Source organism: Malus sylvestris, chromosome 7, assembly GCF_916048215.2.
Source record: "Malus sylvestris chromosome 7, drMalSylv7.2, whole genome shotgun sequence".
NCBI lineage: Eukaryota > Viridiplantae > Streptophyta > Magnoliopsida > Rosales > Rosaceae > Malus > Malus sylvestris.
The window spans coordinates 5,710,444-5,725,059 of record NC_062266.1 but is presented as its reverse complement, the minus strand read 5'-3'; the positions used below and the strand labels follow the sequence as shown (position 1 = coordinate 5,725,059).

The window sequence follows — 14,616 nt, the reverse complement described above, 5'->3', positions numbered from 1 at the left end:
TACCCTCAACTACCTTAACTAATTACAGTTACTAACATAACTAATTACATTTAGCTTTAACAAACTATTTAACAGTAACTGTATTGGATGACTTGTCATTCTCCCTAATACACCCCCTCAAGCTAAGGGAGGAATCAGAGAGGATTCCAATTGGAAGCTTAGAACATATATAAGAGAATCTGCTTTTAGACAAAGATTTGGTGTGGAGATCAGCTAATTGGTCTTCACTGCAAACATAGTGGACTTTTATGAGATTTGCTAGTACCAACTCCCGGATGTAGTGATAGTCAATCTCAACATGCTTGGTTCGAGCATGAAAAATAGGATTAGATGCTAAAAAGATTGCTGAGATATTATCACACCATAGTGTAGGCAATGTAGGTAGAGGGAAATGAAGATCCTTGAGAATTTTGCAGACCCAAGTGAGTTCTGCAGCAATATGTGCTAAAGAACAATATTCAGCTTCTGTAGAGGAACGAGCAATAGTGCTTTGTTTCTTTGCACTCTAACTGATGAGATTAGAGCCAAGAAATACACAGTCCACCGGTGGACCGCCCATCAAATGTGCAGCCAACCCAATCAACATCAGAGTATGCTGAAAGATTGATAGGACCTTTAGTGAACCATAAACCATGGGAAATAGAACCCTTAAGAAATCTGAGGACCCTTTTTGCTGCTTGACGATGTTATTCTCATGTAAATTGACATATCTGATTGACAGCAAATGCAAGATCCGGTCGAGTCCAAGTGAGATATTGTAACCCACCAACTATAGAGCGATATTCAGTGGGATTTGATAAGAGAGGCCCACTGTGATCCAGTTTCTTAGAACTAAGAAAAGTGCAACAAGGTTTTGCACCCTCCATATTTGTTTTCTTAAAGCGATAAAGTAAGTACTTGGTCTAATGTAGAAAGAGTCCTTTGTTAGATATGTGTACTTCCAAACCCAAGAAATAGTGTAAATGACCAAGATCTTTCACTGGAAACTGAGTGTTAAGTTGTTGTATAAACTGTTGACAGAGTTGAGAGATGGGTCCAGTGACTAAGATATCATCCACATAAAGAAGGACAATGACCAACTAAGGTACATTAAGAACAAACAAAGAAGCATCGGATTGGGATTGGTGAAACCCAAGTGTACGAAGGGCCTGAAACAATTTATCAAACCAAGCTCGAGGAGCTTATTTAAGACCATATAAGGATTTCTTCAGCTTACAAACAAAACTGGGAGAGTTAGGATCAATAAAACCAGGAGGTTGTTGCATGTAAACATCCTCCTTTAAATCTCCATGAAGAAATGCATTGCTAATGTCTAATTGGTTCAAAAACCAATTATATTGGACATCAACTGTAAGGAGAATCCGAATGGTAATTGGTTTAGCAACATGACTGAGGGTTTCTCGAAAATCAACTTCTTCTTGTCGATGAAAGCCCTTTGCCACCAAGCGGGCTTTATGTCTGTCAATGGTTCCATCATGATTTGTCTTGACTCGAAACACCCATTTACAACCAACTACATTTTGAGAATGATGAGATGGAACACGAGACCAAGTGCCTGTGGTTATTAAAGCATTATATTCAGCCTGTATTGCAGCTCTCCAGTGAGCATGCTTTGATGTTTGCAAATAAGTACTGGGAACAAATTCAAGATCAACTGGAAGTGGATGTTTCGTTGCTGCATAAGCTCTAGACTTGTATATTTCAGCCTTGGATCTTGTAATCATAGGATGTGTATTCGCAGAAATAGGTGGATGACTTGTCTAAATAGGCACTAGAAAGGATTCTCTTAGAGAGACAGAACTGGAAGAACTGTGAGAATTATCCACTGACTGATTGCATGAAGGATTCTCAGTTAAAGTTGAGATCTGAGTGATAAGATTAGGGACAGAAGTACACTGTGGTTTTGAAAAGTTACTAGCTATAAGAGAACTTGAGAAGTGTTTGCTGAAGTAAAGGTCCAAAGATGAAGAATATTTTGAAGATGAATTCTTTGAATTGGAATTGTGGAGCTGCAGTGACTTAAATGGATAAGATTTTTCATCAAAGACAACATGTCTTGATATGTAAATTCTATTTGTCACGACACCTACAACCTTTATGTTGAAGATTATATCCCAAAAACACATAACTTTTGCTTTTAGCATCCAATTTGCTATGAATGTAAGGTTTAAGCCATGGATAACATTGACAGCCAAAGACCTTCAGTTTAGAGTAATATGGGTGTTGGATGAAGAGAAGTTCCCAAGGTGACTTTGTAAGACCAGAAATAGGAAGTATATTAATAAGATATATTGCAGTGGAGAATGCTTCAACCCAAAAAATATGAGGAACATGAGAGGCAATAAGTAATGTTCGAGTTGTCTCAACAAGATGTATGTGCTTTCTCTCTGCACAACCATTTTATTCAGGAGTATGTGGACAACTAAACTGATGTAATATACCATGTGTACTAAGAAATGAAGTAAGAGAGTGACTAGTGAATTCACCCTCTGAATCTAAACGCAGAATCTTGATTTTATTTCCACTGAAGTTTTCGACATAGGTTTTGAAAGTAACAAATGTAGAAAATACATCGAACTTAGACTTCAATGGAAAAAACCAACTATATTTGCTAAAGTCATCAACAAGAAGTAGATAATACTTGAAACCACTATTAGATGTGACAGAGGCAAGTCCCCACATATCACAATGCAGAAGTTGGAGACTTTGAGTTGTTGATGAAGAAGCCACTCCAAAAGAAAGCTTGTGGTTCTTAGCAAGTGCACAATCTGAGCAGAAAAAATTAAGAGTCTTCTTGCCTTGCAGTGCAAGATTATTGGTAGATATGACCATTCTAAAAATTGAGGAGAATGGATGTCCTAAGCGCTTGTGCCATACTGTGACAGGAGCTTTGATGCTGAGAAAAGCTAAAGGTCAAGAGTCAACAGTGGATCCATAAAGGTCAAGAGTCAATGAACATTTATTATCCTTAAGAAATTGATAAGCAGACAAGAGATTATGTTTCATGAAAGGAACATGTAAAACATATCGCAACTTAAAGGAATTATGAGGAGTGTGCAGAGATGATAAACCAATATTATGGATAGATAATTCTTTACCATCTCCAATGTACACCTTGTCTTTTCCAGTGTAGGGAGTAGGATAAGAAATATTGGCTACATCATTGGTGATGTGGGAAGTGGTGCCATAATCAATTAACCAAGACTGATAGGGTTTGGCTGAATGATGCACACACATAGTAGCAAGTTTGGCTGGAGGAATTCGACCACAGATGTTCGGATTTATACGATCAAAGTAGTCAATTGCCTCATGACTGGTAGAACCACAGATCTGACAAGGAACTTTGAAAGTGGAAGAACCTTGGTAATTGTGAGAGCCTTGATAATTTCGATTTCCATGATTGTTAGTGAAAGTACCACGATTATTATGATAACTGCAATTTGAGGAGAAATTACCTCGAGGTGGCTTACCACGATTTGAGTTAAATCGAGAAACAGAGTGAAGTGGTTGGTTTTGAGCAGCAAAAGCAAATGGAGTAGGAAGCAGAGGAGGCTGAGATTGCACTGAGAAGGTTTGAAAGGGCTCAGTTGCAAAAGATGAAATAACAATCTTACGGCAAGCCATAGACAACTTTTTGGTGAGTAAGAGACCATGGAGTTCATCAAAGGATGTAGAAGGTAACCGCAACATGATGGAATCAATAAAGGACTCGAATTCATCAGGCAATCCATGTAGTGTGGCAGCAATTAGGTCACGATCGGACACCGAAGCACTAGCAGCTTGCAAGGAATTAGCAATTTCATTGATTTGTTGAAGATACTCAGAGATAGACTGTGATCCTTTTTGAATTGATTGAAGTCGTGATCGTAATTGGTGAATGTGAGCCTCCAAAACTCCACCAAGGCACTATCCAAGCTTCACCTAGAGCTCACGAGAAGAGGAATCCCCAACCGTGAATGAAATGATCTCTTCTGATAGGGTAAAATTAAGCCATATCAAGAGATTTTAATCCTTTTCATACCAATCCTCGAAGGCAGGGTTCATCGAGCGATCACGTAAGAATGGTAAAGGACAAATCTCAGTGCCATCAATGATACCAAGAAGTTTTTATCACCTGAAAATTGAAGTAAATAGTGCTCACCATGGTAGATAGTTGGATCTTTTCAGCTTGATCGGCACCATACTGCTGATTTTGTAAATCGTAAGAGAGGTATACGAATTCAGAAGACTTGGATTTGAAAAAGAATTAGCGTTTTGGACTGAAGGGAAGATGATCAGAGAAGACGATCTAGTTGGTGGCGATTCAAATTGAGCAGCCATATCTTGCAGAGATCAACATTTAAGAGAGATCGGAGATGAAAAATCAAAGAATTAGAGAGAAGAAAGCAAGAATCGATTGATTTGACGAGCGGAAGAAAATGTCGGTGCAGTGAAGCAAAATGGCGAGATACCATATAGAAACAGAAAACTTCCTCTGTAAATTTTCCAATTGTATTGAATGAATAAATCAGTTACACAGATGTGAATATATATAGCCTTAGCTACCTTAGGCTAGTTACAAGAATACCCTCAACTACCTTAACTAATTACAGTTACTAACAGAACTAATTACATTTAGCTTTAACAAACTATTTAACAGTAATTGTATTGGATGACCTGTCATTCTTCCTAATACAGTTAAATAGTAACGAGATCTTGAAGAATTTCAACAAAAGTCTCAAGACTGCAAGAGAGTCAGGGATGACTCGTAAAACCTGTGAGTAACTTGTAATTTTTTGCGTTGATTATGTAAATATTTTAAAGTATTAGATTTTATTTTTTAAGATTAATTTGGGTTTCACTCTTTTTAATGTTAATATCAAAGATTGATATTATCTTAAAGAACTTATTGCTGATTTCGATGCTTAATATTAAATGATTGTACATTTTACTGAAAATATTTTTAAAACCAATCCTTAATAAAAATGTACTTGAATCCTAGAAGGAGAGAGGTATGCTTTTTGCAGGAGGCACCTTAAGTGTTTTAGAACCTAAAAAACTTTTAGTTATTCTAAAAACACTTCCACACGAGCCATAAGTTTCAATTTAATATAAATCGAGCCAAACACATGTTTACGAGCTTGAGCTAAGCTGAGATAAACTTGAGCTTGAAAGATTATGCATGTCAGCTCTAGCTCTGTTGTCCTGTTTTATGTGTCTCTTTTGTGTATCTTTGCTAATGTTTTGATACATATCCTCTAACTTAACTTAGATATGACTCTGTTAACTTTTTTACTTGATATTAAAAGTTAAAAAAATCCAAAATGTGAATTGGGATGGCTGTTGGACTAACAAGATGAGCTAAGAACGATGATAATGTATGAATTTGCAAAATCGATTAAAAACCGAATATGTAACTCACGTTTTTATTGTCAAAAATGCAAATTTTTTATTTTCGCGAAATATTTTCCGTGAGCATTAAGGAAAACTTTATAATTCATTTGGAAATGGACTTACGATTTATTGAGCAACAAATGTATATTTAGTAGAATATTTAAGTCGAAAACTCAAAAAATAAGTGAAAAATATAGTAGTAAGGACCAAAACATTGTCAAATGGGGTTCTACCCTTTAGAATCTCAACATAAAGTTTTACCTTAATTTTCAAAACTTCATAGTGAGGCGAAAGTGAAAATAAATAGATTGAAAGGTGACTTAAGTACGACTGGGCGATGATCGGTAGCGTGGTACTGATGTTTTCCTACTCCAATTTTTTTTTTTATATATTTTCTGCTTTTTTGTTTTTTTTCCTTTGAGTTTTTTTTTTCCTACGTTACTTTATTTGAGTAACCACTATTAAATTCATATATTTTTAAAATTAGGTTTAAATCGTTGGTTACAAGTGTTTAAATATGAATTCTAATAGATTTGCATGGAAAATATATTTTGAAGAACATAAATAGATAGTTTGTTGTATGGTAAGAGAAATAAAAGAAACATTAGCAAAATCTAAAAAAAAAAAAACACAAAAAAAAAAAATTGAAAAGGGGGGGATTGGTAATGAGAGCAGTCGCTACCACATTAGCGATAGATCTTGTGGACAATTGATAGCAAGTACAGATCGTATCATTTTCTATTTTATTTATTTATTTATTGCTTTTTTTTCTTTTTTTTATTGCTTTTTTTTTCTTCCTACGTTACTTTATTTAGACTGAAATACCTCTAGATTTAGATTTAAATCCTTGTTTTCCATGCATCGAGTCGACCTCAATTTGCCTGACGAATCCTACCTCGTTTTGCGTTCTTCATTTTTCAGGTGTAGAGCCCGCCGCCCTTTTAGTGAGCAGATTCCGCCTCGTTTTGTGTGTGCGAATACCTCCTCACTTTCTATTCATATAGGTTTGCCTCATTCTGCGTTCGCGAAGTTCTCCTTGTTTTGCATACATAAAGGCCACCTTCTTTTTTGTTAAAAATAAATTTTTTTTTATTTTCATGAAATATTTTCCGTGAGCGTTAACAAAAGCTTTATAAAGCATTTGGAAGTGGTTTTATGGTTATTGAGCAATGAATGTATATTTAGTATAACATTTAAGCCAAAAACTATGAAAATGAGTGAAAAATATAGTAGTGAAACCCACAACATTGTTAATATGGGGTTCCACCCTCAAGAATATCAATAGAGAGTCTTACTTTAATTTTTAAAATTTCACGGTAAGGCGAAGGGGAAAATATAAAGGTTGAATGACGATCAACTCCGAGCGGAGCTGTATTAGATGGAGTAGTGGTGCCACCATCACTTTACTCCGAGGCACTAGGTAGAGTCTTGAGACTTCATTGGATGACCATGCTTGTTCAGCAAGACAGGCGATCTGATCCAAATATGGACATAATCACATTCTATAAGTTTTGAAGTTCCTACAACATAGGGATTGGCATGCGCCCCAAATAATCACAACTCTTAAGAGGATGCAATATCTACTTCTACATATTCTCTAGGATTCTCCCAACTTAAAACGAGGATTCTATAATAAAAAAAAAGTTTCTCCCCACGATATAAATACACCCACCTAGGGTTTATCTACGGTCACGCAATATAAACACTTGAATTCTCATGTCTACTGCTTGAGTATAAAGTTATTCACTAACTTGACCGTCGGATAGCCTTTGCCGGCACACTCCCCTCCCCCACGGGTCCTAGGTTTCCTCACGGTTATTTCACTCTTTTGTAGGTTGCTCGAATTTACTCGGATTTGCGCTCAACCACCACTCATGGAGGTGTGCGAATTTGGTTCCAACACTCTCCACTTGGGGTCACATTCTCGAAGTAAATTCTATTTTTATATCACATCAATTAATGCATAACAGTAGTGTGTACAACAGTAAAACATAATGTACGTGTTGTACCATATAATTAAAATTAAGTTTATACAATTGCTTACATCTCATCAGTGACAAAGCAAAAGTGAAACTACCCACTATAGGAAGTCCACACTACTACTAAGCCCACTCGTCTTTCTATAACTCAAACCTTGTTCTCGCTAGGTCCTGAGGGGGCGGAAAACAAAGTGAGTGGATCATAATCATTTATCAATTCAAAGAACATAACCTTACTTTAAATGCCCAATTGGTTAACTAAGAGAAATTTTTGTGTACTCGAAACACAAGGCGGTACACCTCGTAAAAATAGGCGACTAAGTTGATATGTCCCACTTTAAGGTATTCTTAATATCCCTCATATGACACGTGGTGTACCGCCTTATGTTATGAACACGTTGCACTTTTGTCTTCAAACTTCTGTTTGAATTGGGACGACCATGTACACCCCACACCACCACCAAATCACACCATTTCTAGATTTTTCCCAAACAAGAAAGAGTGAGAGAGAGAGAGAGAGAGAGAGAGAGAGAGAGAGAGAGAGAGAGAGAGAGAGAGAGAGAGAGAGAGAGAACTCGAAGAGGATCACCCATGAACAATCCATCTTCTATATTAAAAAGGAGAAAACTGACTAAGATCAGAAAAAGAGAGGAGAGAGAATCCAATTTTAATTTTTCTAATTTTTTTTAAGGCTTTTTAGCCAAAATGATCCCTAAGATTTGCATAACTCCTCATTTTGGTCCCTGAGATTTGAAATCAATAGAAGTAGTTCATGAGTTTGTCCACCATCAATCATTTTGGTCATCCCATGAAATTAAATAAGGCTAAAATGATAAAAATACCCTTAATTTTGTCAAATCAATTGGCCCATTGTTTATTAAATTGAGGGTATTTTTGTCATATTGGTCATTATTTAATATAAATTTTTATTGAATGACCAAAATGATTGATAGTGGATAAACTAAGAGACCACTTATACTGATTTTAAATTTTATGGACCAAAGTGATGAGTTATGCAAATCTCAAAAAAAAATTTAGCTAAAAAGTTTTTTTTCAATGACTCAATTGAAAATATCCAACCATACGAGAAACTACAAAAACAAAAAACAAAAAGGTTAACATAAAAAAACTCGAAAAGTAAAAAAGGCAGAAAATAGGCGCGTACATTTGGCACTCGACTTGTACAGCTGAAAACGACATGAAACAAAAATTAACAAAACGTGTCGATTTTGAAGTATGAGCTGGCATTTTGACTCTCTCAGCACCCAAAAAGTTCCTAAAAAAAAAAAAAAAACCTGTCTCCATCCCGTCCGTCCATCCTCTATAAAAACGACAAAAACTCTCCAAATCTCCCACCAAACCTAACAACGCGAAATGTCCAAGAAACCAAACAAAAAACAATAAAAACCCCAAGCCCGCGAATGTTCCAAGAAACGGCGCCGTGTTGGTCGGACATGGCTCAGTCGGCGGCGTCGGCTCCGTGGACTCGGTTTGAAGACAAGTTGTTTGAGCAGGCGCTGGTCAGGTTCTCCGACGACTTGCCCGATCGGTGGGAGAGGATCGCCGAAGAGGTACCGGGCAAGACTCCTAAAGAGGTTTTGGAGCACTACGAGGATTTGGTGCACGATGTGTTGGAGATCGATTCCGGCCGGGTCAATGTGCCGAGTTATGCTGATGAGTGCTGGGACTCGGCCGGTCAGATCACTTTTGGGTCCAAGGTCAATAAGCATGGCGAGCCTGAGAGGAAGAAGGGAACTCCTTGGACTCCACAAGAACACAAGTAATTTCTTTTTCTCTCGTTTTTCTTTAAATTATCAAACTTTGTTTCTAACTGGTAAGAAATTGAACTTTGTTTCTAACGCAGATAATTATTGTCACACACATGTATATATATATATATATTGATTATTTGGATTTTCGAGAACAAAATGAATGCGATTTGGGTTGTTTTTGTTTCTTTGTTTCTGATTTTATTATCCCATCTGTTTGTTTTGGGGGAAATTGGCGGAAACGATGAATTTTCAAATTCCAATGGCTGAAATGGTTACTGTTCAGTATTTGATCAAATTTCTCATCCAAATTTAACCAATATCAATCAAATGCTTTACATTTCGCCAATTGGAATTTGAATTCATCGTTTTGGTCTTTTTGTTTGGAAATATTCGGTTGTAAATTGATTTTTTTTAAAGTCAAACAGACTAGAGAATTGGTCTTAATATTCCAAATGTTGGTTCGGTACTTTGTCCTCCATTTTCTTTGCTACCAAGCGGAGCTAGTTGGAATGTGCTAGATTCTATATTTAGGTTTACCGAGTTTGACCGATGTCATGAAAACTTTCTTGCCAGCTGAACAGGATGTTGCATATTTTCTAAATTAGAATGCGCGTTTGTTGCTAAATTTGGAACAGAGGGTGAAATAGTTGTTATTGTGTCTAAAAACATGGTTGTGGTTTTTCTAAGGACAGATAAAAAGAGCACGAGGCCGTGAATTTCTTCATTCGGGGCTTTAAGTAAATGAAATTCTTATTTAGAATGTCTAAGCTTAGTCCTATTTTTCCATCAAGATATAAATGTACGTATGTTGTAGTGGTACAATGTCTAAGCTAAAGCTCTTGAATGTCGTTTCAATATAATTTTTCATCTCAAAATGGCATTGAGTAGAAATTTGTTAAGTTTCCGTTCGAGTTTCCTAATATTTTATGTAGTTGATTGATAGGTCAGGCATAATGAAGTGGTTTTGTTATCACGAGATGTATTTCATTTGTTGTTTTTACGACCCTACATCAGATTTAAATACGACACGGTTGTGTTAGGAAATACTAATAATACCAAATTACATTTCTACCTTTTAGCCCGATTCTGCTGTTCAGGAGCCTGATGTTTTTTCTGTATTCTAACAGGTTATTTCTAATCGGACTAAAAAAGTTTGGTAAGGGCGATTGGAGGAGTATTTCAAGGAATGTGGTTGTGACAAGAACACCAACCCAAGTAGCAAGCCATGCCCAGAAGTATTTCCTTCGCCAAAGCTCAGTGAAAAAGGAAAGGAAAAGATCAAGCATTCACGACATAACCACTGTAGAGAGTAACTCGGTACCAGTGCCTGCTGATCGCAATTGGATTCCTCCACCTGCAGATCTAACTCACCAGTCTCCATTGCAACAGTTGACCCCGCAGAGTCATGTGCCTGATCAGGGGGGTTTGTTGAGGTACCAAGACTTTGGCTATCCGATGTAAAGATGCATTACGATCTCATGCTGCACACTCTGTATATAGAGAAATTGCCTGCTATGAACAGTACAGTTTGTAAAGTCGTATATTTTTTCGTTCTTTTTAGCCGGTAGACGATTAGGAGAGTTGTATAGTGAAATTGACAGTTTAGGTTCTGTTTTTCTTATGTGAAGGGAAACAGATATGTAGGATATACTCTTATTGGTTGATTCAAAAGTAGCTTAAACATTGGCTTTGGTACTAAGTTTTGTGTACAAATTTTCTTTCCTTTACTGGTTGTTGGCCTACTATGGTAAAGGCAAACACACACCACTTCTAATTGGCTGCAGGGCACTTTGCGATGGATTCTGCTTGTGCAGTGTTGCTGACCAAAAGCCTTGGTTTGGGCTATCCACTCTTTATAACTTCATACACACCTTCATAATTTGCGGCTGTCGGATTAACTGAATTATAGAAAATCAAGAACAAAAATTAATCAGGGTGTGTGAGAAGTTAAAAAAAAAGGGTGCGGATAGCTCACCCCTTTTCGGACGAATAAATCGGTTTGCAGTTTTCATTCCAAAAGTTTCAGATGGGATCAGAATTTTCAGATTCACAATGTTTGGAATCTCATAGAATTTTCCCAACATAATTATGAAATAGTTTTTACCAAGTTTTTGATGTTCTTAGACTTTTTAGTATATGTAATCTATCTTTTTTAATATTTAGTATATGATTGCGTTTAAATTTGAGAATCAATTTGCGCTATCATTTGATAACCAGTAACATTTAATTTGAACGTTAGTACTGTAATGCAATCGCCTCTAAGTATAAAAATCTCACCTTAACAATGTAGTTAAGATAGTATGGCATCCACACCGTAAATGACAACCTTGTTATGGTAATACTTATTTCATTTTGCATAATTAACCATAACGTTACAAAAATTATGTGACTTTGAGTAAATTTGAACTATTATCGTGTAACCTTACCTGTTTCGCAATTGAGACATGAATATTACGTCATTTTGTAACACCATTATGATGTTAATTTTGAGGCGAGACTTGAGGGTTTTTGGGGAGATGGAGGTGCTGGCGGTGGTGGTTGTGAGGGTAGAGTGGTTGGAGGAGGCGGTCGATTTGATTGAGAAGGTGGAGGGTTTGGCCGTGCGGTTTAGGGTGAATCCGTGTGCACGTGCATGGTGGCTTCTTGGATCTCTGGCAGTGTAGCCTCTATGTCATCTAGCCAAATGATATATACAAGTCCATCTCCTTTTCATACAAATCATTCTCGTCGGAATTATCCCCTATTTTCTATTTCGCTCATCATGTGACGGAAATTTGGGTTTAACGTTGTGTATAATGAATAAATCATCAAAAAGGGTAAACAGAAAGATATAATTGCATCTTCCGAGTCATTAGCCAAGACCTAGTTGAATTAGTAACGCGCCAATGCAAGTCAATCTTCTCAATCAAACTTCAAACTTGCTTTTGCCATGGCAAGAGCACCTTCATAACTTTGATTTCCACCAACAAATCCACTCATGTGGACAAAAACACATCCGGGAATCCCAGCCGCCTTCGAGAGCTCCTCGTCCCTAAGCCCTCGCCACTGTGATGCAAGAGCCTTCCGGCTCTCAAATCTATCAGGACCAACCGTCACCGCTTTAACTTTCCAGTGTTTCCTATCATCCTGCACATTGTTTGATTGTGATGGTAAAATTACGGACTCTTCTAAGATAAAACATCCAGACATTACCAACACAACTAAACGAAAGGGTAAAGGTCACTAAAAGCGTTCATTTTTTGTTAAAACGCGGCCACAAAGTTGTCCAAGAATACACTACGCTTCCAAATGATCCCAGAGAAATGGTTTTAAAGCTACTTACATTTCCAGTAACTCCTCCGTGAAGAAGCTAAAAATATTTCGACTTGCATGGAAAGAACTTGCATTTTCATAGGTTCATTGCACATGCTTAATAAAATCACAAGCAAGCCACCAGAGAGATAAAGGTACCTCATAGACAACATATTTGATGGGAGGCTCAATCTTCATCTCCTCTTCAAGCTCAAATAAATGTAGCTTCCACTGCGGGGATTAAAAACATATTAACGACATAAAAACAGTTGAAGGTAATGAAGAAATTATCAAGCTAATAGCATCAGAATTATGACAAAGCTTAAACCTAAGAGTATTTAATTGGCAAGACGAATACGCCACTGCATACTTACGGGGCAAGATCGAGTCAAAACCATGATTTCTCCACTTGGATCAACACTCCATCTTGCTAAGAGACACTCCATCACAATAGACCGAGCTGGTAACCATGATTTTGCATGATAACGGTCACTCTGAAATTTGAAAAAAACAATGTCATGGAAAAGGGATGTGATGCAATAATTACAACTAAAACACAACCTCAGTAAATCATTCAGCCCCTGTTTATTTGGTTGTCCTCGAACTTGAAAGAAAGCAAAGTGAAAAATTATCAAAATGAAAACAAAGAGCAAATTCTACATATCTGTTAAGTCTTAATGAAGGGAAGACGTAAACTTAAAAACTCACTTCCTACCAGTTCCATTGCTCGTTGAAAGGCTTCGCTCTCCTTGTCAGATGATTGATCAGGATCTATCCAATCCAAATTCAACCTGCTCACCCGTGAAGACAAGTGTGTGTTATTCACATATCTTGATCCCATTGTGGACAGCATCAATTGCCTGTTGCAAGTAATTAAAATTTTCAAAATTACAGTTGGACTAACAAGAATCCATGTCAAAGAGAATCTTTTGAATGGTAAAGAAAACGAAACTACAAACGCCATTTCAATGAAAACTTGATAAATCAAACATATGCAAAATGGGCATCCATATGTGAGTTCAAATGAAGAGAATGAATCAATTTAAGCAAGTTGCATTTACGTAGAATAGAAAGATGCAGAATTTAGTAGTCACCTCCATAAAGCTTTTGTAAACAGCTAAGAACAACCGATGCACATCGAGGTGGCCTTCATCAACCTGAAGCTCCTTGGCTATTATTTCCTTCCCGAAATGCTACAAACAGATTCAACACAAGGAAAGTTAAACACTTGGAAATCCCATTTCTGCAATCCTTAAAAAGAAAGGACCTTCTGAAGCAAATGCCTTGTAAACCACACCAGCACTACTCAGCTTGGTCTTAAACCCGTGTCCGAAAACCTCCTCAAATCCCTTCTGGTGATGATCATACCGATCCCTACAAGGATCATACACACCCCCAACATCAAGCACAGCATCCAGACCCTCCAAAACCTAAAACCTCAAACAAACAATAACAACAATATGAAATCATAAATTGCCTCAAACATTTCCAATTTCGAGCTCTTTTGGATTGGCTTCTTTAAAAAGCACTATTATTTGGAAGCGTCTTTAAGCGTTTCTATTTGGAGTAGATCGAAACATTTAAGAAAAATGAAAGTGCTTACTAGAAAATGAACTTAAAGTGCTTCTTGAAGGAAGCGCCCTTTTCAAAAAGCACTTCAACTGCTCTATTAAACTCCGAAGCACGTTAAACTATTTTGGTTTGGAAAACTCAGAAGCGCTTTTGATGATGTGAGAGCGTTTCGATTTCTTCATTTACCATAAATTTTCTCGGGAACCAATCAGAATAGGAAGGGGATGGAAAACCTGGGGGTCTCGAGTGCGGACGATTTCGGCATTGGAGAACTTGTCGGTGAGGCGAATCATGAAGCAGCCGAGGGCTTCGTCGCAGTGGAAGCTGCCATTGTGGGTCCCGACTTGCTTAGGTGGAGTAACGGTGGCGATGAGGGAACGAGTGAGGTGGAGGTATAGGCGATGGTGGCGGGTGGGGAAGACGAATGGAAGTGTTTACTTAAACCCTCTGCCTACTAGCGGAAGCATGCCTTACCGCGGATTTCAACAGTCGGAAGTTGGGAGTTTTCGAACCTTACCGCTTTTTTATATAACTAAGTTAAAATTTGTGATGATCATATAAAATTTCTCAATTATTACAGTGGTGGAAAGACGTTGTGCTCTTACATAACGGTGTGAGTTTGAATTCCG

The 14,616-nt window shown here is 37.3% G+C and overlaps 1 protein-coding gene and 1 pseudogene across 1 annotated transcript; one reads left to right on the top strand and one right to left on the bottom strand.

Annotated features, from left to right (window-relative positions):
* Positions 1-8,703: 8,703 nt before the first annotated feature.
* Positions 8,704-10,823, top strand: LOC126628262 (transcription factor DIVARICATA). The gene is made up of 2 exons (XM_050297886.1): positions 8,704-9,132; positions 10,252-10,823. The coding sequence occupies exons 1-2, from the start codon at positions 8,774-8,776 to the stop codon at positions 10,583-10,585; spliced, it is 693 nt and encodes a 230-aa protein (XP_050153843.1). The 5' UTR covers positions 8,704-8,773; the 3' UTR covers positions 10,586-10,823.
* A 975-nt stretch (positions 10,824-11,798) lies between these two features.
* Positions 11,799-14,454, bottom strand: LOC126627987 (uncharacterized; annotated as a pseudogene).
* Positions 14,455-14,616: the final 162 nt, after the last annotated feature.